The following is a 25512-nucleotide window of genomic DNA, read 5'->3' on the forward strand; positions in this document are numbered from 1 at the left end:
GGACATAAATTAAAATCAAATAGAGAGAACATTTTCCATCATAAGCCTCAAAATCTTGTCATACCTCGCACAGTTGTATGTCTGTCTAGTCGTGATAGCAGCAGAGTTCTTTCTGTTCAGCTAATGTGTATCAGGTTTGTACAGTATGTTTTTATAGCACAATGAAGAGCTCTATGGGATGTGTGGGTGCTGATGGTGATTTGCTTGAATTCCATTCAGCTAAATGAGGCATAAAATAGTTTTATAGTTGATTCAAAACACCATTCATTCATCCAAAGGCCATTCTTCATCCTCCCCTTCTCTCTTTTTATCATCCTCTGTTTTACTTTCTTTAGCTCCTCATCTGTCTTTTTCTCGCCGCTCCTTCTCTCTCCGCCTCCTTCTCTCCCCCTCTCTATTCTCGTCCGTCTCGCTCTATATTTAACATCTTTTCTGATGGATAGAGGCTGACTTCCACTCTCACACAGGTTGTCAGGAGGAAACCAATGAAAGTTTAATAGAGAACGGGTTGCTCGCACTCTACCATGCGGTATAAAAACTTAACAAACTCGCTAAGCACTTCAGCAGCAGATAATCATCAGCTGATAGTTCCATTTAGATCTTACAAGGGTCACAGACTCACAATCTCTTCCAGTAACCTGATTTCTCTGATTGTCAGCTGGGTCTGTGGAGTGTGTGTCACTTGCTTTTGACGTCACCGAGTGCAGCGATGTGTTTAGGAAAGCAGAAGATGTTGTCACGTCTCACAGCGCATGCCGTGTGTCTCTGCACGCAAATGCAATGTCGCCGCTTTGAGGTCAGGCTTTTAGATAGAAAATGGGACACTCCTGAGCCTGCATAAAATACTTCAGGTCTCCGTGGTCCTTGAACAGTACGGAGAAAGGTGCCAACTTCTATCAGGCCATCTTTGTGTCTTCAGGTAGTAACAGCTTCTGTTCTCTGGAAGACTTTAAAAAGTCTTTGAAAGGACTTTTGTTCTGCACTCTAACATCCAAGAGATTAAAGTCTGCATACATTGCAGGGTAACTATTTAGACTATCCCGAAACCCATTGTTTAACAACTGACATCAAACATCAATGGCCGACTTCGCAGTCATTTTGGGGTGTCCAGTGGTTAGCTAAAAATGACTTCCATCCAAGACTTCCTTTAGCATGTTCTGCATTATTTACTGTCAAATTAGCTATTGGAGAAGCGTCCATGTATTCAGATAAAAAGAGAAGCAAAAATTAGCCCCTCTGGTTATGTCTGTTCACTCAACTTCAGCAGTATGAGCCGTAAAAAAGAAACATATATTCTCGTGATACATCTGCAATCAACGAGTCTGAGGTTTACTAAAATGACAACATCACGATGCAGATTTGTAAAAAATAAATAAAAATGCAAGCTTCTTCAGGACAGACCTGACAAAGCTGTAGAAGGAAATTACTTGTTTCCAGGAAATGTAAACTCTGATTGGAGTTGGATCTCCCGGCAAGAGCTGAGACAGAATCAAAAGTGAACCACAAAATACACTAAAGCTTAAAGGGGTTGTATGTAACTTTCAAAAACACTGCGTTTGTAGCGACACCGCATGGCCGTTAGGCGAACTGCACAACCTGTTGCTCGATCTCCCTCGCGTGCTCGTCGTACGTGCTCGTATGTACACAAACGAGCATCATCATCGGCCGCGAAACACTCGATATTTACTGACATAATGTTTACAGAGGAGGTAAGTGGTCATACACATGTGAAAGTCTGTGAAGGAGTCTGTGTGTCTGTATTCATTCTCCATCCTACAAACTGAGAGCGGGAGTGTGTGATGAGTTTGTACTGTTGATCTCTGTCAGCAGAGTGAGGAGGACGTTGAGAACATGCATAAAATGTCACTTCCTGGAGCTTTCGCGGAAAATACGACCCGGGGAAACTTGTGTGACCACTAGTAGGGCTGTAGAGCTGTGTTTGTTTTTTGGTGTCGGTCTCTGATATGTTTCAGTTGTTCACCCACAAGGACACATAGACTTAGACAGGAACATAGGTATTGCATTTTATGTCATGCTGATGGTGTCACACTATTCCTTGTGATGGTAATATGCACACACACACACACACACACACACACACACGCACACACACACACACACACACACACACCAAAAAAAACAGTGTAGAAGAAGAAGACTGCCAGTAAACAAACAAGGATTTCAATAATGTATGATTTTAAATATTCAAAGAGTCGTATTTGGAAATGTTTTGACAGGAAGAAAATGCACTCAACACCTTTTTAAGAGCACAAGGATACCCTCGAAGTGTTCAGAAAAACTAGGTAACCATAACCTTACTGTGCACAAGAAAACTTTACATGCCACCATCATAAAAAAAATATATATTTTTTATAATATTAGTAATGACTTTGGTGTTGGAATATGTCTTGGTAAAACAATTCAGAATCAACCCTGGACGAGGCTGTATTTAAGACAGAAATGTACACTATAGTTTTGAAGATCAAACATTGGAATGAAATTGTTGAGGAGCAAATGTGCATTTCAAGTGAAACATGTATTACCTTTCAGGTCATTCATCTGAATCAGAGTAACAGGACATTTTGAAGTTTTTGATTGTAACACATGTGTCTGTCTCTCGCAGAGCAACGATGTGGAGGGCAGCGCCTGGAACTGGATGTACTACATCCCCCTCATCATCATCGGCTCCTTCTTCATGCTCAACCTGGTGCTGGGTGTACTCTCAGGGTAAGTTTCTGTGTGCCTGGGAACACTTTCAGTCATTTCTTCATGGTAAAAATGTTCCATTTCTCTTAATATACATAATATTGTTTTGTAGAAGGTTTTCGGTTTTCATTTCCAATTAGAGAAAATAAAAAAGAGAAACGGTTCTTTTTGTTTGTTTTTTGCATATTGGGAATAAATATTGCAATAGTTGCACCCAGAGCCAAAATAAAGTAAAAAAAATGCAAAGAAAAGCCAAATTGTCACAAAAAAGTCAAACATTAATATAGTTCCAGATTTTAGAAAAATTAAACAAAGGAGGACAATTTATGTGTTTGCATCATGAATTTCAAGTTTGAGAAGCAGGTAGAAATCTTGAGGATTAAGTCAAAATATCAGGAATGCAGTAAAATGTAAACAAAACAAAAAAATATGTTTTATTATTTGTTTTACATTTCCATTAACCCTTGAAACGTACAAAAATAAAATATTTCTCCTTTCCTTTTTGCGTTATGCAATACTTTGCCATACGGTATACTTCTATATTCGTTGTGTGATTAATATTATGTTTGATGGTAAATGAGAAAAACAATTTAAAAATACACATCCAATGTGACCACAGTGAATTTGCCAAAGAGAGGGAGCGAGTGGAGAACAGGAGTGAGTTCCTCAAGCTGAGGCGACAGCAGCAGATTGAGAGAGAGCTCAACGGATACCTGGAGTGGATCTGCAAAGCAGGTCAGCGCACACGGACCTCTCATTACAGATAAACACTGACACACACTGCTTGTTCACATGTATAAACATGTAGAGTGAGGAAACTGAAACAATCCTCATGCAGTGTGCTAACAATGTGTCTTTTTTTGCACAGAAGAAGTGATTTTGGCTGAGGATGACACCACAGGGAACTTTGATGGTAACTTTTTCTCTCTTCTAATATATTTTTTTATTGAACTGTATACATGTTTAATACATTTCTTTGGGGATAAATAATGATACATGACACATTTTTGATACCTAAAATACATGGGCTGGTTTGGTAGTTTGTTTCATCTATGTATCTACAGCATCACTCAGCTTTATGTGTGAATGTGAGGTTGAGCACAATACACCTGCAAGTGACAAACTGTGAGAGAGAGAGAGAGAAAATAAAGTTATCAAGACAGACAGACAGAGGTGTAATCCTTTTTTTCTTCACCTAAGGTACAAGGCGAAGGCCAACCCTCAAAACCAAAAACAACAAGACGGAGCTGCTGAACCCTGAGGAGGGAGAGGACAACATGGGGGATGCAATAGGTAAGAAAACAGAGGGATCCCTGTGATTTCAACGTTGTAATTTGGTTTTCAGGAAGGTTCTGAGCATTTCAGAGGCATTGTAAAGAGGGCAGTGGAAATAAGAAATAAGCATGTGCGGCTCTCGCTACAAGGCAGGAAGTCCCATGGGTGCTTATTTAATTCATGGTTACCAGAAAGAAGAAAGGTAGCCATAGAGATTTTTTAAAATGTATTTTGTGTTATTTTGGCTAATTTAAGGTTCAGCCTCATATTTGATTGGTTAGTTTGGGTAATAATGTTAAAAAAGAAAAAAAAAAGATAAGGAAACCCAAAAATCGTTCCTTTCATTTCGTTTTCCTTGCAGGTTTTGCACGTTCCAGCATAAAGAGTGGTAAGGACGGATCCCATTGCAGTAAAAAGGAGCGGCGGATGCGATTCCTCATCCGGAAAATAGTGAAGACGCAGGCTTTCTATTGGACGGTGCTCTGCCTGGTGGGCCTTAACACCATGTGTGTGGCTGTGGTGCACTATGACCAGCCAGAGCTGCTCTCTGATTTCCTCTGTGAGTAAAAAAACATGAAGCATGAAACATGCAGTCTACCAGTATGCATGATATGAAGTATATGGAAAAACTGTATATCACCAATTAAAGGAACTTATCCAGGAAAACCGAGGACCTTTTAATTGTATGACGTGTTGAAATGCTGTAGTTAAAGATGGAGTCAGTAGCTTATTCCCTAAAAAATCACAGTAAATAAGACTCCACCTACAGTCCCCACTTATCTCTAGTATCGAGAATATGTATATATTTTTCCCTGCTCCCATTGAACAGCTCCTGCCTTACCACAACAGGTCCTGTACATGCAATGTCTATAACTCTGCGAAAAAAACTGTTTTTTTAACCAATGTTTTAGTTTTGGTATTAAGATAAAGAAGCATAATTGAAAACATCACCTCTTGGTGTACCACAAATAGAATATTCTGGCCTATGTCCAGTGTCATTAGCATATGAAGATGTAGCTGCCAATGGAGTCCATTCATCACCACACTGTCATACACCGCTGGGCTCGCACTACTTGACTTCCACTCATCTAACTCTCTCTCTCTCTCTCTCTCTCCCTTCTCTCTCCTCTTCTCTTTTGTTATTCCTTCACTTCACTTGTTCTCCCTCATTTTTTTTCTTTTCACCCACCTTCTCTGTTTCTCTCTTATGCTCTGTATTTACTGCATGTTTCTCTTCCTCTTTCTTTATCTCTCTCTGACCTCACTCACCATCACTTTTAACACACGACCCACTCTACCCACCCCTGCCTTGTCCTTTCTTTTATCCTTCTCACCTTCATCTCCTCCACTCCTTCCTCGCTTTCTGCCTCCTCTCTTTCCTTTCTCCTTTTCATCTCTCTCTCTCCCTTTCTTTCTTCTTTCCTTGCTCACTCCATCCCTTGCTAACTTGGTTCCATCTTTTCTTCCCTGTCTCCTACTCCCACTTGTTTCCTTCTCTTTTCCTCCTACCTTACTCCATTACTTCCTTCTCTCTCTTTCTTTCTCTCTCTGTCCTTTCTCACTCTTCTCATTTTCTCTTTACTTCCTCCCATGTTTCCTTCTCTCATTCATTCTAACCCCTTCCCTTTCACCCTACTTCCCTCCTCCTGTTTCCCCCTTTATCTCCTTGATCAACTTTTCCTCTCGCTCTTTTAACTGTCTTTCTTTTTTCTCCTTCTTTTCTTTCTTTCATTCCTCCTTTGTCCCTCCATTTCTTCTCTCACTCTCCTCCCTCCCAGTCTATGCAGAGTTTATCTTCCTTGGTTTGTTCATGTCTGAGATGCTGATCAAGATGTATGGTCTGGGCGTCCAGCCCTACTTCCACTCTTCATTCAACCGCTTCGACTGTGTGGTGAGCACACACACACACACACACACACACACACACACACACACACACACGCACTCACAATCTCGAATCTGATTTTGGATGACAAACACAACACTCAATTTAATCAACTGATGTGAGAAATACACTTTTCTCATGTTGCTCTGCGACAAATGAACAACAGGCAGATTCAGACTCATCAATACGTCTGCAATAACTGCATTCATTTGCCGTGCTCACATTGTGGCCGAGAGTTATTGGCAGTTTCTCTCGTGTTATATGCTGACATACAGAACATGGGAAAGTGACACCATGTAATGCTGTGTTCAGGTAAATGGAAGCAGATTGCGTTTGAGACTCTAAACTGCTTTGGCCGAGGTGCGTTATCTAGTTTCTTGTTTGTTTGATGGATTCAAACTAATTATCATTCATCAAAAATGTACAAGGTCATATTAACCAGTCCCTCCATATTGTTGCAATCAAGCGGTAACCTCTGTTGAAAATTGAAGCCAATGCATGAGTGCAAAAACCTGCAGTTCGTCAAGAGTCAGCTTGAGGCTTGCTGATGTTTAAGCCAGTAGGGCTCCTTTTAATAAACACCTCTGCTGGTAGTCAAGCATATAAACAAATCACACTGGAAATAAGTTGAGAGATATATAAACTGCTTGACTGCTGTCTCTAACCTACACGATGTTAATATGTAGGGAGGTATGCTGGAAGCTCAACTGGATGTATTTCTGTATGATAAGCAATCATGTAATTTATATACCAGAAATGTTCTTTCAAGGTCAAAAATCCATAAACAGCTTAATTAACACATTGTTTTAAATACAATATTGAAACCAATCTGTCCATTGTTAGTGTTCTTTTTTGTTGTTTGTTGTTGTGAACTAAAACCAGGACTTGTTGATAATTTGATTGTGTGCTCGTGCAGGTCATCGTGGGCAGTATCTTCGAGGTGGTGTGGGCCCTCATCAAACCAGGAACATCATTTGGGATCAGTGTGTTACGAGCTCTGAGACTGCTCCGCATCTTCAAAGTTACCAAGTAAGTCAAACTCATCGGCTCACTCATGCACAACTGAGACAATAGGAAAAATGAGAAGCATGGTAAAAAACTTCTATTGTGGTACAAACATTCCACAGACTGATCAGTTGTCTTTTGTAACACCTAAACAGTTTTGTTTTTTAGATACACTTCTTTAAAGCGCCCTTTAAGAAATCAATTCTAATTGGATTTGGCTTCAATGTTTGTCACAATGCTGCTTATTTGAACAAATATCTGGGGAGTCTTCTGATGAAATGCATGACCTGTTTTCCTGGGATAATAGCCCTCAGGGGTTAACTATGAAAAAAGTTAGAGCTGCTCAGAAAAGTAAGTATTTTTGTTAAATTGCCAATTTCCATGTAACAGTTTTTTTTGTTTTAAGCCACACACGTGAAATTAAAATAACGTCTACTGATTTATAATTGTGGGATTTAATTATACATTTTTTACCTTTTACTGAACATATGCAGATCAAATCTCTTCTATGTTATTTTCCATTTGTCGCCTGTTTCTTCTCTCCGTGTTTCTTTCATCTTTTATTTGTTTTTACTTGCTTTTGGCGCGTCCTTTATCTAACCCCCCTCTTCCTCCTCAGATACTGGGCTCCTCTTCGAAACCTGGTAGTTTCTCTGCTGAACTCCATGAAGTCCATCGTCAGTTTGCTCTTCCTCCTCTTCCTCTTCATCGTGGTCTTTGCCTTGTTGGGGATGCAGCTGTTTGGAGGACAGTCAGTATCAACACACTTTTCTCTATTAACTCTTTATTTGTTGTTTCTGGTTGTGTATGTGATTGTTCACTTCTTCTCTCTCTTCCTCTCAGATTCAACTTTGAGGACGGGACACCGTCGACTAATTTTGACACTTTTGCAGCAGCTATCATGACAGTGTTCCAGGTAAGAAAGAAACACATGAAACTATTTTTACATTAAAGGTAATTAGCCTTCACCTTTTCAACAAATAGCTATAGCTTCTTCTAAATGCACACATTTATAGTATTAAAATCTACTATGACCTCTTTTTACAAACCTAACTAGCACAGCAATATTTTTGACATCAGGCATCAAGACTTGGATCTGATTCTTTGAGTTTCTTTGGGAATTTGTGCTGTTTCAGACAAGAGGGCATTTGTAAGGTCAGGCGTCGATGTTAGACGAGAGGGCCTCTCTCCCTATCTGCCTTCTAAATCCTCCCAAAAGTGTTCAGAGAGTTCGAGGTCAGGCCCCAGTTCACTGTGATCTGTGTTATGTCTTGTTGGCCCCACTTTGTGAGGTCAAAAGGTCTACAACTTTTTGGCTAGGCTGTTTTTGTTCTTATGCGCCTTCACTTGACACTTACAGTTCAGGCAGATCTAGAAAGGCAGACATTTCAAGAACTACATTGTGGTAAAGGCCATTCTTCTTCTGTGTTTTGAAAAAGCATTTTAAATGTTCTTCAGTGGAAGTTTCAAAGATATGTGCAGGATTGTATACGGTTGATCGAAACTGGTGTTGATGAAAGGTTGTCAAAAATGTTGATGTTTGAAACTATAGAATCTCTGTTGATCAAAAGTATTAAAAAGCACAGAAGCTTCAAGAAACGGAACATTTTCAGTATATTATTAACCAAAAGCAAAAAGAGAGACAGAGAGCCCTGTCTACTGTAAATTGCATAAATACGTACAGTATCAAAACATTGCCAAATCATTTGTGCAATATAGACAGTGTGCTTGCAATTTTTGTTAATTAAAAACAAGATATTATCTAATATTTAGTTGCAGTGTATCGAAACATGTATCAACATTGTTAAATTTTAACTAGAATCATATCTAAGTTTAGTATTCTGTTATCGTGAAAATGTGAAACACATGTTCTGAATAACTATTGAGGATGTCCACATTGTTCCTGGGGCGTTGTGTGTGCAAATAAATCTCATTAAAAACAGAAGGTAATACATTCATGGTTATACATAAATAGTGTATATTAATTGATTAACTACCAGGACAAATTATAGTTAATAAACTCTACTTTATTCATTGAAAAACATCAGCATTTTAAACCAGATTGTAATTGGGAATGTAGATAAAACAATCCAAACATATTTAGTTAACATATTTAGCAGTAGGGTTGTCAAATCTGACCTTTTGTAAATGAATTATCTTATTTTCAAACTGTACGTATCCTTGTTCACAGTCATACATGTTCAGAACAGATAAAGCCCTTTTTTTAACATTAACTGATGCAGATGTTTTCATGTCATCAGGCTGTCAGAGCACTTATTCAGATCTAAATGTGTCTGTATTCTGTCCCCTCGGATGGGGACGGCTTTGTAAAGGAATGTTCGTGTTGACATATATTGTGTCTGGCCTGCCGTTACTTGTGATTCTCATGCGTAGTTTTACCTTTGACATTTAAAATTAAATGTGCCTCGTTTTTTACACATAAGAGACATCTGGAGAATCATTTTTTGAAGTTCTTGAAGTAAAAAAAAGTTGCAGAATGAAGCAGTGTTGTCCAACAGTCCACAGATGGTAAAGAAAAAACGAGGGAAATTGCAAACATAATGCTCATTTCTGAATTAATGAATAAAACTAAGAGTTTAAATTACTGCAGACTGAAGACACAAGTTCTAGCTTTCACAGGATGAATACCAATAAATGTCTTATTCTTTATATCTTCACACGTTCTAAATACATCATAGCAGTGCGCTGTTACCCTTGACCTCCTGGACCTGTGTAATAAAATCTCCTTCACCTCCTTTAGATCCTGACAGGAGAGGACTGGAACGCGGTGATGTATGACGGCATCAAGTCCCAGGGAGGAGTCAATGACAAAGGGATGATCTTCTCCATCTTCTTCATCGTCCTCACACTATTTGGCAACTGTATCCTACCCCCAACATTTACAAAATATCAACACAAACATACAATATACATGCATGTGAGTATAAAATATAACACAAGCTCATATACCTATACGCATGGGCCTAACGTTGAACCGTGTCAGATATAGATAATGTCCTTCTAGTTTCCTTTCAGTTATTAAAGTCTCTCTTTTCTTCAATTTTCCTGTACCTGAAACTCAACACCTCTCTTCTTCTCCGCTCTGTTCTCTTGAGAGACCGTCCTTTCTTTTTGTCTTTGCATCAATTTTTCTTCTTAACTTTTGACACCAAGACACACTGCTGAACGTCTTCTTGGCCATCGCTGTCGACAATCTGGCAAACGCTCAGGAGCTCACAAAGGTACCGGATAAAACCAGAAGACATTCGTTCAATAAGCTTTTTTAAGTGACTAACATGAGAACTGTAATGGTAGATTCTGAAATAATCCACAAAACACTGAAATTCCACAAAGGTCAACTTTGATTGTCTTACAGTTTTGTCAACATTTAAGTAGCAGTTTTTGATTTGAAAACTGATAAACACATTTAATATTATGTACTTTTAATATATTAAGTGTGTTGAAATCTTAAACTGAATCATCCAAATGAAATGATTTTCTGCACCTGCAATAGGACGAGGAAGAACAAGAGGAAGCAGCCAATCAGAAAACAGCTATGCAGAAGGCTAAAGAAGTGGCAGAAGTCAGCCCGCTCTCCGCAGCAAACCTGTCTATTGCAGCGTGAGTACACACAATCAGAATTTACACAGGGTACACGGCAAACATACAAAAACATGCAAACACACTCATCTCAAGCATAACTCTATCTAAATGTTGTCTTCTTAGTTTCTTTTATGCTCTCAAAATAATGTTTTAATGTTTTTTGTAAACATCTGTTTTTAAAGGTGCTTTAACAATAAAGTTATTGAACACAGTTAGAAAAAATAAGAACATGTTAACACTGATGTGCAAAATGACATCTTACACACAAACACCTCTTGTTCTTATTCTTTGGTAGAATTCCACACACGGACAATAAACTGTTTCTTTCTCTAATCTGTCTCTGTGAACACTTTTGATTGGCAGGCATTCATATACACGTGACTCACACTCACACACACACACACACACACACACACACACCATCACACTCTCCCTCTTCTCATCCTCTATAGTCTAAACATGATTAAGTGATTGTTCTGAGAGTGAAAGGAACAGATTCAGGGCTTTGTGAAGTGAAAAAGAGCGAGAGGCGGACAGTCTGTAAAATCTGCTCTTGGCAGCAGAAATTCTAACAATAGAACACATCAAAAATGATTCTCTGTTTGAAGTCACTGGACTCTTCCGTCACTGTGCTGAAGTGTTTGGCTAGATTAGAAGTCACTGGTGGGTCTTTTGTGATACTCTAGTTACTTACAGTACAGTTTGATATTATCTTGACAGACATGTACAGTAACAGTGATATGCAACTTTTGTGGTTAAGATATCCTTTATTACTAAAGTGTTCTAGCAAACATTCTTCTATTCAAATGATACCTTAACAGTTGTATTATGTACTAATGAGATTAAAATGGTGATACTCACGAGCCGTGTGGGGGGGCTGTGGCTCAGTTGGTAGAGTTGTAAGGTTGGGGGCTCGATCCCCAGCTCCTGCAGCCACTATATTGTAATATTGCCGGTTATATTTTTAGAAATATTTGCGAGTGCAATGTTGAAATTTTAGTTAAAAAAGGCTAGATTTTGATTAAATAAAACTGAACTTTGAGATAGCTCTATTAACGTGTACACTTGCACTAAACTGTCCACAGACTCAGAAAGCTCAATCAGCTGCTGCCCAACATGTTCACTTTGTCTCACTTCAGTATCAGTGGAAATGATCCCCTCATATGTAGCCTGTATTAAGCGAGATACTGTTGTAAGCTGGTTAATTATAAGAACATAAAATTATTTTTTTAATCATACAATGATGTTCTAGTGACAAGAGTGATGATGACTGTTGCTGCTCGTTATCAGTTTTATTAGAGGGCTCATTCACTTGGAAATCAGAGTGTAAGTGCTGGTCAACTTAAACATACATTAAGTATGTTTATAGTTTAAAAGTGTTGTAATATTAATGTATCAATTTCATAAGGTCATCTGTCATTCTCCTTTAGTTTTTCCCTGACGAGGTAAACAGTGACTTGACACATTGGCTATTGATTGCCATTTTTTACTGTAACCTGTCGGAGCTATACCTGCCCCCTATACCTAGACAAACAGCCATAATGATTATGAAAAACTGTCATCTCTAACAGCTTCTTCCTTCCTCTACATTTCCCCTTTTCTTTCCTCTCTTTGCTTTTTAAAACCTCCTCAATCTCCTTTCTCCACTTGTTGTATTTATGAATCCCCCATTCTCCACCTTCTTATTACAACTCCTCCTGTAACAGTAAGGAGCAGCAGAAGAACCACATCAAGGGCAACATGTCGGTGTGGGAGCAGAGAACGAGTGAGATCCGGCGGCAGAACCTGATGACGAGCCGAGAGGCTCTCTACAACGAGCTGGAGCAGGAAGACTGGAAGGTCGAAGGGGAAGGAGACGAGGTGAGAATTCCTTCCCCCAAAAATGTCACTAATATACACATATATGCAGTTTACTCCTGATAAATATAATGAATGTAACTTATTTTGATTTTCATAATTGTGAGTCTGGTCATCATGACACTTTGAACAAAATAAGAGGAACCTGGTCTGAGATCTTTTCAATGTTTACATTTGACTTTTCCCTCAGGGCCAATGGTTTTTCAAGATCACTGGCCCCACCAGCGTATTTAAAAAAATTGATATATTATACCTGGCACTGAGCCAGTGAAAACACTGCCGGGCCAGCGGAAGTTGCATTCAGCTGGGCTGAGGTCTTTCAACAGTGCGTCCGGGCCAGTTATAATGTCGATCCCTGCTTGTACAAAATATTTATACCTCGCTAGTCCTTCTTCACACACTGTCTCCATTGGTTAGTTTACACACACTTCAACACACATATTTAAAAGAGAAACTTGAAATCAGGTTTCCTGACCTAAAACTTCTCACATTGCTGCAGTAATGCATGAGTGCATTCAAAGTGGTGTAAGAGCACTGCAATGAAGTTTAAACTAGTGGGTCAGTTGAAGTCCGCGTTTCAATGTTGTGTAAAGTAACTTTTTAATGAAATGATATGTATATAGAGTGCAGTGATCGACAGAGGAAACCCTGAACTAACACAAAGGCATAATGTGCTTTTTATCACTGTGTATTCTGGGTCATCCTGCACTTTACTAAGGTTTGTTTTCAGGGTGTAATGTCCCTTTAAGGAAGTGAAAAAGTGATGTTATTGCGCTAGCCACTGCTATATGGGACGGCTTGAAGCTGCGTGCTTGGAGGCAATGCATTATTAAAGTGGGGCATGCAGAGAAATTCAGAGCTGTGTACCCAAAGAAAGCAGTGGACTAAAAACTGGAGCGGGACGAAGTGTAGCACACTTCAAAAACAAGAAGATGATTAAGAGTTGACTGGATATGGCTTGGCAAACTGCAAAAGCACAGCTGGAGACTTTTTGGGGGGATAGAGTCATGGCAATTGTATATAAAATTGCTCACACAGAGTTAAAAAGATGGAATGTTTGCCCAGCTGTGATATCTGTGGCTCAGGGGAGGGGATCTCTTTGGGGAGGTTATGCAAGAATAACAAATTCTGGGTTTATTTTGGGTGAAGTTTGGCATAAACTACCTCAATGAAGGTCAAAGTTGGCCTATAATGTGTTCTTTTTGCCGACTTTGACGCAAACTTCTACTGCAGCAAAAACTGCAGCTTTTAAAATGTCATTTTCTTTAATAAAGGGGTATAAACTAGTTTGATATGCAAAACCAAACAAATGATGTCATATTCAATGTATTGTCCAGTTCTACACCAGTGCTTCTTAAAAACATGTTCCTTTAAAGGCAAACCATTAACATCTCATTTAGGAAATAAAAACAATGTCATATCTTCAAGATATATACAGTACACATGTGGCCTTTTGTGTGTGAAGTCTTTTTTTTGTATCTGAATTCTGAAGCAGCTCGGACTTATCCATTGTGCCCTACTATGATCCGACCCCAGGTACCATATCCACGGAAAGGACGTGGTGATATGAAGACCCACCTGGACAGGCCACTGGTGGTCAACCCGCAGGACAACCGCAACAACAACACCAACAAAACACAGCCAGGTGAGCTGCCTCTGGACCTGGAGTACCAGCGACAGGACATTGACCACGACCGTCGAGCAGCCCACCACTACCACCACCACCGTCATCACCACCAGAGAGCTGCTGGGACGGACGTTGGTGAAGGAGTCCAGGCGGAGACCCACATGGAGCATGGTTTAAGCTGCACGTCTTTAGGTAATGTTGAGAGCCAGCAGGGGGAGGAGAGGCACAGCCATAAGAGCCATCGGGGCCACCGGCACAGAAACCGGGAAGGCCGGGAGACTCGCAGCGTGTCTCCTCACCATCAGAGTGCAGAGGGAGAGTGGAAGCATGAACACAGAAGGTCCAGGCAGCACCGCAGGGCAGCCAGGGAAGGGGAGGAGGGCAGGAGGCACAGATCTAAGGGAACAGAGGGAGAAGGGGAGAAAGGCGAGGAAGGAGAAGGACGGAAGATGAGACGGCATCACCAAAGCAGCCATGACAAGAGCAGAGGGCATCGCAGCAGAAAGTAAGTGAAGGAAGGGTTTATTTTCTGTGTGTGTGTGTGTGTGTGTGTGTGTGTGTCTCAAACTACAACCTTAGTCTCTGTGAATGAATTAGGGAAGAAAAGTAACACTCAGGCAAGGAACTTTCACAGAACATTTGTGCGCAGTCTAGGGCTGTAGTCAAAACCCTTTTAACCAAAGTAAAGACATCAAGACAACGGTGTATCTAGACTGAACCAAGGCAGAGACCAGACCAATCAGACACTACAGGACACTCCTTAGCTCGTAGTTATCCAAGTCAGACTCTGTATCCTCAAATATTGTGCCGGTAACGCAGCCTATTTTAGAAAAAAAGCTAATGATGATGTAACTAATATATATCTTACCTCTATGTGACCTGTCTCATCACTGTGTATTGATTTAAATAAAGATACCAATCAATGCGCAATGATGAGGCAGGCCGCATGGAGGTTATGTATATTCAGCTACATTATCATTAGCTATTGCGGCTCACATTTAAATACTCCTGCTACAGAGGGAGAAGTGTATCACGTCATAGTAATGAAGCTATAACTTAGATAATGCACAGGCAATTTAGGGATATCCCCTCAATGTGGCCTTGACCAGTTTTTGAAATATAATCCTGAGTGCTCATTTACTGAGACTGTCTGAGTAGAAACGGAGAGTTTGAAAAGTTTAAAGACTGCTTCTGAGATGGAGAATGATCTTAAGTACTACAAAACTGGTGCCAACCGAGGGCTCTTTAGCTGCCTTTGGGATTGACTGCTTGGTTGCTCATCAGAAATTGGTTGCACCTAATTCTGGCTGGGATTAGACCACATGGATGGTGCATTCAAATGTTTTCAATAATTTGAGATGCTTACAACCAGATTTTGTTTTTCTATGTGTTATTCATGACGAAATTGCAACACTTCTGTGAACCACAATGCTTAATTGACTTTCATAATCTTTTAGTTTTTGCCGTACAGATTTTACTGATATGAAAGAAATTACATCCTTTTGGCCAAAAATACCAATACAGCCACTCAGACTTATTTCGAAGAGTTCAAAGGGTTCATAATGTAATTCTGTTTGTGTTGGTACCAATGGTAGAGAAAACTGTGCACATCTTGTGACATATGGTGCCACATCTGGTGTTTTTTGAAAGCTAATTCCCTCTATTACTTAACCCATTTCATCCTTATCCATGTGCCATTCCCTCTGCCGCTGATTTCTCCTTTTTCTTTCTGGCCTCTGTTCCTCCTTTGCTTCCCCTCCACCATCAGGGAGCACCGCAGCACCTGTCCCAGCCTCTCCACCACGAGGCCCATACAGCAGTACAATGAGGACCTGGACAACTTCCGCAACAACAGCAAGCTGGCCATCGCCTACGAGCACCCATACACCCTCCCACCGGATCACCCTGACCATCCCGACCACGTCAACAACCTGCTTAACTGTCGTGACGCTGACACCCACACCCTGCTCCACAGCATGGACAGCCTGATCCTGACCAGCATGGCCAAACCCGAGTACACTAAGATAGACATGCCGCCCGTCTACCCATACCCCTCCACCAACGCCATCCTGCAAGGTGAGGGTGTATTGTGTATTGAGACTGTATTTAAGAAGGTGATGCAGTGGATCGGCCATCCACCATTCTTTTTCAGTTTCATGTTTAAAAGATTAAAATGCAAAACAACAAATCCCAGTACTGCTGTATCTAACATGGACATTTTGACCTATAATTTAGCATGAACCTGAAACCAATATTCCTTTGTTCCTAACGGCATTAAAGAGTGGCACCTTACTCCCTTCTTTTGGTAAAAAAGCTAATTAATAAGGTTAGTGAATCACTAAAATATGAAATGTTTGACTGATAAAATGTGATAGCTGAGGAACAACGCCTTCAAAGTAATGTTGACAGCAACGCATTCATTGTTTTTTTTTAAAAATGTTTATTCCCAATGAATCATCTGACTTTCTCACATTATCACAGAGCCTCATTATCCTTAAAAAGATCATTAATGGTGAGAACAGACTGTGATGCAGACTCATTTGACACCTGCACTTATGTTACTGAGTAGCTGAAAACGACCAAGCGGGTCATCAAGGACCAAAGTGATGACATAAAGCCTAATCTTCCTCTGCAGTTCTGTGGACTATCATTGACATGTATGGACTGCTCTTCTGCTATTTTTACAGTAAAAAAAACACACAAATTCCCTTTGCATTATCAAAAACTCGCCGCTCACATCTCCTGACCGAGTTCAAAACATGTGGAGATGTAGTTTAACGGTATAATGAAATCAAACTTGAACTAGCAAAGACCAAGATATCACAACTTATGGTTCCAGGTAATGTCCAAGCTACTGTATGACAAACTGTTACCGTAGACCTTTTACGGCTGTTTTGCACAGTAAGCAGTAATCTCCATGATGAGTTAATTAGCTTATTGACAAAATAGAACATGCAGAACATGGTCTACTGTATTGTCCCCTTGACCACTTATCTTACTCTATGACGTGAATCCGGTTTTATTCAGTTTGCCTGATGAATACATTCAATGTTTTCTTTCTGTCTAGCTTTGCTAATGCTGACCTCTTTCTGTCTGTCTGTTCCTCTTCCTTTGTCATCTTCGTTTTACTCAGTAAACAAGAACGCCAACACTGACCAGAAGAAGAGCGAGGAGAAGAAAGAGGAGGAGGACGAGGGTGGAGATGAAGACGGTCCCAAACCCATGCCTCCTTACAGCTCCTGCTTTATAATGTCTACCACAAACCCGTAAGTATTTATATGTGTGTAAACCTTAACCTTAGTCAAACACTGCTGTTAAACACTTTATTTCTTATTTAGGACTAGTCTATGAATATTTTCTCTTTAGGTCTGAAAAATGCTGAAACAGTTTGGTTTGTCTGCCTTTCTCTGTCAACATTTGTGTGTGTGTCTGTGTGTTTGCGACAGGTTTCGAAAGTGCTGTCACTACATCCTGACTCTGAAGTATTTTGAGTTCAGCATCTTGTCCGTCATCGCTATGAGCAGCATAGCTCTCGCTGCAGAGGACCCTGTCTGGCCTGAATCACCTCGAAACAATGTAAGACATGGCTCTGCATGTACACGTGTGTTTTATGTGTTATCTTCACCTGCAAATGTGTTTGGGTCGACATCTTTTTAAAAAGAAATGACTCCTAAAGATATACAATTAGTTAAATCTTACTGAGTGAAAAGGCCTTGGCTGATTTTCACTAGTATATAAGTATGTGTTAAAGGTTGGTATTAATGATGTATTTGTACTACATGTAAATGCATCATTTAAGTGCTTCCCAATTGATTTTTAGTTAAAACAATATATAAGGCAGTAATGTGTGCTGTCACCTTTTGTCAATGGTGACCATCACATGTATACTGACTCACCAAATGTATCTGTGTAAAATCAAAAGAAACCAGAAACACTTGTGTGTTATAGCACCAGAGTAAGAATCATTTTTTTTATTTTTGTCAAAGAAAACACTGTAGAAGGAAACTGGATTCAGCAACTTAGGATCTGCTCTGGTCTTCTGTGTGCTTGATTATTTTTTTATTTGTCTTTGTTAACCTCTACTGCTGTGTTTCGTAGTTCTTTCTCAATGATTCATCTATCTACTACTCTCTCTCCTACTCTCTATTATAATACCTACATCTCACACTGTCGTGTTGCTCTGCAGGTGCTGCGGTATTTTGACTACGTTTTCACAGGCGTCTTCACATTTGAAATGTTGATCAAGGTAACAAAGTATCACTGTGTGTTTGTGTATGCATACTGACACATGTTTTAGTACCTTTGATTTGCATACTGTACATGTATGACTCTTGTTTAGGTTTTTAAAGCAAATCTAGTATGCTAATAATGTTTGTGTTGGTGTGCCTACTCGTGTATTTTGTGTTTGTCCTGAATGTCTGTTCCCATATCAATGACATCTGTATTGTTAAAGCTTTGATGTGTGTAAGTATGTAAATATATCTCTACCTCAGGATTGCCAACGATCAAAGATTATCCTCATGGAATTTTAGCCCTTAGTTTAAGCAATGAGCAGACAAGTCAATGCACATTTGTTAAATCACTTTATTTAATCAAGTTAATTTGGGGTGTGGGAACATCAGACAGGGATGCATTGGTTTAACAGTACTCGCAGATATTGGGACTGTTGACAAATACCGGTCCATATGCAAATAATGTGGTATGTCAGTAGCTGATCTTTATCTGCTAGTATTCCCATTGGCCCTGATTTTCAGATGTAGAAGATGTAGGAAACTGTTAGAATTGTCCTTTGAGATATGAATTTTACAAATTCACTCACAAAGAGGGGCTACCTGTCAATGTGACTGCTATTGGAAACCCACACACACACCAACAGAGATGTATTTTTTCTGCGACAAACAAACCAATAAGTCTCTTCTTATCTACTAAAAGTTTTGTCTACTACTTGGGCAGCCCTAGACTATTGCATGAATGTATGTTTTTTGTTCTAAAAGTGCTCCATGTCTTCCAGATGGTGGTGCTTGGCTTGTTCCTCCACCAGGGCTCCTACTTTCGCGACTTGTGGAACATTCTGGACTTTATAGTGGTTAGTGGTGCTCTGGTGGCCTTCGCCTTCACGTAAGTGTACCCCCACCCTCTCTCTCTCATCATTTCCATCAACCCACCCACAAACACGAAACACACATTCTTCCATCGGCAGAAAGACCCTCGTCGCCCAGCCTTGTGCGTTGGACACAACAGGCAAAGCTAATCCTTCTCCCCTATTTTCTCAACCTGCTGTACTTCAGAAATCATCACCTCATGTCCTTGTCTTTTTCTACTATTTTCTCTTCCTAGCTTCCTCCTGCTCTGCCCTCTCTTTATCTCCTTTATGTCTTTAAACCTTGTATTCTCTTTAAATGCTTTTTACCTTTCCCTTGCTCTTCTTTGCACTGTTCTTCTTTCTCTCTGCACTCTACTCCTGCCTTGTTCTTCTTGTAGCTATAGTTCTTTTCTGTCCCTCATTTTATTTCCCAAAACTTTCTTCTGTGATCTTGTCATTGTCACTTTCCATCCTCCTGTCGTCTACCCTTTCTCCATTTCAATCTTTGTTCCCACGTTGTTCATCATGACATCAGGCATCGTATCAGCAGGTCTTTCTCTGTTTCATTTGCATCTTCAACTGACATCCTTAACCAAACCATTTTCCCTAATGTTTTTAATGATCATCAACCTCTGACCTACACTCTGAAAAGAAAACAGGCCTTTTGTTGCTTTAATTTCCTAATGATGCAATCTGAAGGGTACCTAAAGGGGTACCAGAGGTACTCCTTCAAAACATTTTTAACAGTACTTTGACTGATGTCCCCGCCTTTTATATGGTGCTTTCACAGTTCCAAGTGTAGGACCCTTGAGGGCTGAAAGTATTTTTTTAGAGTGTAGTTAGTCTCACCCTACTGACCCCACAAATCTCATCCCTTTCCTGAAACAATCACCTCAAACCAGTCCCTCCCCTCATTTCCCTTTATTGTCTGACCGTGTACATGATAAACCCCCACCTGTTACCTTCTCAACATTTTCTTTTCCCAATCTTCCTTGCTCCTGTTTCCCTGTACATCCTACTTACCTATCCATGCCGCTCTGATATTTCCACCAAACAGGCCGTGAGTTATCCCTTCCTCTTTTCTTGATTTAAAAAACTTTGATCCTCCCCAACCCTTTCCCTAACAAAACTCCCCAAGACCTTTCCTGAAACAATTTCCCTTTACTCTCTGACCGTATACATTATAAAGCACCACCAACTTCCTCTCAACATTTTCTTTTCCCAATCTTCCTTGCTTCTGTTTCCCTATGTCCCCTACTTACCAATCCATGCCGCTCTGTTTCCACCAAACAGGCAGTAAGTCATCCTTTCCTATTTTCTTGATTTTAAAGCTCTGACCCCACCTGAAAGCAACTTTGTTGTAAACACTTCGCCAAATCTAGTCTGAGACAGTTTTCTTAAAGCAATATCAACCCTTATTTCCCACTTTTGTCTGACCTTTAACAATAAAAAGCACCACCTGCTTCTTCTCAAACATTTTCTTTTCCCAATCCTCCTTGCTCCTGTTTCCTTATGTGCATTACTTACAATCCATGCCGCTCTGATATTTCCACCAAACAGGCAGTGAGTTACCCCTTCCTCTTTTCTTGCATCTCAAATCCTGATCCCCCCTTAATCTGTGCCTACCGACCCTCCCCACTCTTAAGCTTTGGTTCCAGGAAGCTTTCAACACCCTCATTCATAAGATTCTCTCCTCCTATGTATCATTACTATGTGATACCTGATTTCTGAACTCATCCCTCTTACCCCTCACCTCTTATTCCTAACAAACAGCAAATAGAGAACAAGTGTCTTTCAGTACCTTCAGAGGTCTTAGTCAACTTTTTCCGACCACCTTTTTTCCCCAACCGAAAATGGGCACTGCCAGCACAAAAAAGGGCGGTATTGGAGACAGTCCCCTTATACTCCAACTTGCTTCAGAAAATAAAATTGCAAACTGTGCATGAAAAACCAAACATCATGTTCAGTCCAATTCTTCCTGCCATCTCACAACGCTTCATAAACCCAGAGTATACTTTAGAAAATTAAAACAAATTAATTCAGATCAAAAGAGAAGCCAATGTTGTGTGTTGTTGAATTTTATAGAAAATCCAAAGCAAGACACAAATTAAGACAGAAATTCACAAAACCCAAAGACTTATTAGTCTTGAGATGCTACTGACATTCTTTGATACATCAAAAAGGCACAAACCGAACTTCTTTTTAAAACCAGGAAAAGTTTTGCTAGTCTTGTCCTCCATTGAAATTGACATTCTCACAAGACATACAGGTGCTTTGCTGCTGAAAAATTAAGGGCAAAAGTAAGTTTCCAACTGAGTAATGCTGGCATAATGCCTTGCTAAGTCTGAACTACCGAACAGATCATCAAATAGGGAACTAGTGAACTTCAATTGGCTAGAAGTGGTAGTAAATTAAATACAAACTGTCTGAACACATCTTAAGCAGTCAACAGCCATGCTAGCACTAATATGAGGCTGTACCTACTGTAGGTAAACTAGTATTTTAATATTACTACTAGCTCTAGTATTCTAACTTCTTCACACAAACACAATGTACTATAAAGATAAAATATTCCTAATCCATCATCTTGGTTTAGCTTGTTAGCATGCATTAATTGAATTTACATGCTGTATGTTGGGAACAAGTGTGGCCCATTGCTTCCTAGCTCGCTGTTTCCCCCACCCAACCCCAGCTTCCTTCCTTGTCCAAAATAAACCCCCATATTTTTTTTAGTAATCCCACTGATCCTTCAAAGTCAATCACACACACCTTTCCACCCAATCTCTCCAACAACCATTAAAGCCAACATTCTGCTGTCCAACCTAGCCACACCACTCTCTCCTGCCTCTTCATCTTTTCTCGTCCTTTCTGCTGGAAGTCCCTGCCAGTCAGTCTGTGGGGGTGAGGGCGCCCCAGACACCTTTAACCCTTTAAGTGCCCAGGCTATCAGTTCAACACAGGGAGGAACACCCCCAAGGGTCATCGCCTTGCCCTCCCCTTCCCTCTCCCCTCTCTTTTTTATCCACATACACTCAAACATCTGCACTCACCCATCCTTCCGACTATGTATACGTACCCGGAGGCTCAGGTATTTAACTCTCCTTCCTCTGCACGACCCGGGGAAATCATACTGAGCAAGGGAGGGAAGGAGGGAGGCATGTTGGGGCAGGATGTGGCAGGTGGAGTTATTTGTCTTTATGCTAAGGTAGTATATAGTAAATACATAGTATGTATTCAAAATGTAAGATAAATGATACTGGAAGGACTTATTGTGTGTTTGTAAATGAAAACTGAGAGTGATTGAGAGAGAATTAGAGACACTTGTGTGTGCATCCTCCTTACCTCTGTTGATGTCCAGTTAGGGCTGGGCAATATGAACCAGAACTACTTGTTAATGTTAAGGCAACAAAACGTTGTTACGTTCTGAAAAATATACAGTAGTTAAGATGAAATATGTATACGTTTGTTACTGTGAGTATTTACATAGTTTGTCTTAATTGACCAATCCCTCTTTGAGGATTCTTATGTCCACCACATTAGTCATCCACGTATTGACTTTCAATTGGCATAATTTCATTTGTGCTGACATGTTATTTTAACACATTACATGTACCGACCCCTAAATGTGGTTTCAAGATGTCTTTTGTATTTTTTTTTTAAATACAACAAAATTTCAAATGAAAAGCCTCAAATTATCACCAGTCACAGGTTCTCAAAATGAAAATCATTATTATCCAGCAAAGAAGGACATGTTCAATCAAAGTTAAATATTACTCAACAACTAGTTGTGAATTGATAATCACTCCGCTGCATCCTCCACAGCATGACTCCTCGCCAAAGTAAAGATGCCTCCTCTCCCTCCTCTGCTGGTCTCTTCTCGTCTCTCCTCCTTTCCCTTGCCGTACCTTTGTTTTCTTCTGTTCCCTCCATAACCTGTCTCCCTCTCCTCATCCTATTTCCTCCTTTACCTTTTGGCTCACACCACCTGCTCCGAGGCTGAGCTTTAGTACACATTATGCTCCACAGACTAGTATTTCACTGTGACGCATGATATTGTTCCAAAGCAGGTACATGACGGAACCATTGTCGACAAGGAGTATTAGCATGATCAGAGTGCAATGGCTTCACATTTAAATGGGTTTTAAACACAACAAATAGTGCTTCTTGCTCCCTTTCATCCTCCAGAAAAAAAAAACTCTGAATGAAAAATTGAGAGCTGCATGCCGTTGCAGGACTCTGTGAGAATGCATTTTCATTCTGTCAATGGTGTGTGTGTATGGGATAATACACACAAATCCTGGTTTCTTGAGTCTCCACTCACTATGAATTTCCTGAGTTTATGTCATGTGCTTGAACATGTCAAGAGAACCTGGAACCAGCCTTTTTTTTCCTGCCACTGTGCAGATGTGCATGCAGAAGAGCTTTGATAAAATCCCACTAGATGATTGCACATCTAATGAGGGCAATTTGTGCTGTAGGCCTGTTCTAATTGATCATTATGGTGTGATAAAATATAATCGGTGTAAATGGATGCAGCAATCGAGATTCCTCTTCCAACTGTGAAGGTAATTCTTCATATAGCTGGTATAGCACTGCAGAAGGCTGCCAGGAGGGAAGGAGGGTTTGTACATGCAAAGGAAATGTGGAAGGAAATATTGTAATCAAAGAGTAATGAGTGTACTACAGCAATGTTTAGATTAAATGATGAATTATTTCTACTTTTAATATTATTATGTCTCAGGTTATTGACTTATTTGATCATAGCCCTTTTCAGATTATATATATAATCTTACCATAATATTTAATTCATGTTAAATTGAAGTGACATTTCTTCCATAAATGTACACACATTCACTAGAAAGCTGCTTGCTATGACATTATAATCTACTGTATATGTGAGCCTATACTGGTGAGAAAAACATGTGAAGAACCGAAAGCTTTGTAAATCTGAATAAGCATTTTTATTATTAAAATGCAGCATAAAGGAAATGCAGTTGAAACTTACCTCTTATTCCAACAATTTGGCCTACATAATTCATTTTTTAAAACAATTTTACAGCGTAGAACACAGTTGCTGTTTTTTTCTTTTAGAATATTTGCAACCTGTTCATTAGCATAAAGTATTTATTACAGCTAACATTCTTGAATTAAGTGACAGTGTAGTCTATCCAACCAAAATGATAATACTCAACATTTTTTAATCCATGCAGTTGGACAACCACAAGCCATTATTATGTTATAAAATCAATCCATACAACATTTATAAATAAAGATTGATACACCGTGTAATGTGAAATATGCAATGTGAAGGAAAAAGGCTATATATTATACATAGGTCATAGTATGCAGAACACATATCATTGACTCTAAGTAGACTGGTATGTAGACTTTCCATAAACTGATAATTGAGATGATAGATGGGTGTGGGTGTGGGAGGAGGAAGTAGAATAAGAGGGAGAGATGTGTGTACCAGAATGGGTGTTGGGGATTTCTTAGCAGGTATTTCCATCTTGCTGTCCTTCCTTCTTTGTCTGTCTCTTATATGGATGTACTTTTTCTTTCCTGTTTCTGCCAAACCCCCTCTCTCTCTCTCTTGTGTCTGTCTTTGTGTGTTTCTCTCTCTATCGATGTGTGTCTCTATTTATGTGTGTGTGTGTGTGTGTGTGTGTGTCTGTCTTTCTATCTATGTGTTTTCCCTCCCCTTCCCTCCTTTTTTTCCCCTTCCTCCTCCTTCTCCTTCACTTCCTCTTTGGTCTCTGTCACTGTCTTTCTTTCTGTCGCTGTCACTGACTCTTGCTGTGTCCACCTTCGGTGAAACTCGACAGGAGCAGCACCCGGTAAAGTTCTTCCTCATCCCTCCTCCTACTCCTCCTTCCTCTGCTCTGCCCCCTGCTCTCCACCAACCGGATCAAATTGGCTTCTCTCTCTTTCTTTCTTTGTTCTTCTGATCGTTCGTACTCATTGTCACCACATTGTACCGTCAATCAATCAGCCTATTGTACCGTTCCTTGTACTTTCTGTGCCACAGAAAACCATCCAATTTGATGCCCTACATTTAGTGCTAGAGGTGTCGATTGTTTGATGTTCATTTAAAGAACATTTTAATTTTAAGCTGCAGTGAAGAATGTTTAACAGTAAAAAAAAAACACATCAAACGTGAGACTCAAAGTGTGTGTGGGAGCGTGCATGTGTGAGTTTTTGTGTTTGTGTGTATGCATGTGTAGGGATACTTTGAATTCTTACTGGGCTTTACTCTAATACTCTGCTGCTGCTCCGATAGAGAGACCTCAGTCCTACTCCACTTCTTAGGGGGAAGGCCTATTGATAATCGATCAAGTCTCACTCACACAGACACACACACATACACAAATACACACATACACATAGTACTTCCAAGGCTCAGACTCAATCAATCAGCCTGGAATTGAATTGTCTTACGTTTTCTGCCACGGGAACTGCGTTCATAGTTAA

General features: G+C 40.0%; 1 protein-coding gene across 1 annotated transcript in view; it reads left to right on the plus strand.

Annotated features, from left to right (window-relative positions):
* Positions 1-25512, plus strand: part of cacna1ab (calcium channel, voltage-dependent, P/Q type, alpha 1A subunit, b) — a 100029-nt gene that overhangs the window by 25334 nt on the left and 49183 nt on the right. Inside the window, exons 6-24 of the mRNA XM_061053765.1 lie at positions 2624-2727; positions 3326-3441; positions 3575-3619; positions 3907-3999; positions 4343-4540; positions 5760-5872; positions 6783-6895; positions 7491-7622; positions 7715-7787; positions 9633-9753; positions 10046-10113; positions 10386-10492; positions 12181-12334; positions 13868-14463; positions 15727-16034; positions 17092-17224; positions 17405-17534; positions 18145-18204; positions 18970-19076. Coding sequence (XP_060909748.1) covers positions 2624-2727; positions 3326-3441; positions 3575-3619; positions 3907-3999; positions 4343-4540; positions 5760-5872; positions 6783-6895; positions 7491-7622; positions 7715-7787; positions 9633-9753; positions 10046-10113; positions 10386-10492; positions 12181-12334; positions 13868-14463; positions 15727-16034; positions 17092-17224; positions 17405-17534; positions 18145-18204; positions 18970-19076 — 2771 coding nt within the window. The remainder of the gene's footprint in view (positions 1-2623; positions 2728-3325; positions 3442-3574; positions 3620-3906; positions 4000-4342; positions 4541-5759; positions 5873-6782; positions 6896-7490; positions 7623-7714; positions 7788-9632; positions 9754-10045; positions 10114-10385; positions 10493-12180; positions 12335-13867; positions 14464-15726; positions 16035-17091; positions 17225-17404; positions 17535-18144; positions 18205-18969; positions 19077-25512) is intronic.

This window comes from Labrus mixtus, chromosome 2 (assembly GCF_963584025.1).
Source record: "Labrus mixtus chromosome 2, fLabMix1.1, whole genome shotgun sequence".
Lineage (NCBI taxonomy): Eukaryota > Metazoa > Chordata > Actinopteri > Labriformes > Labridae > Labrus > Labrus mixtus.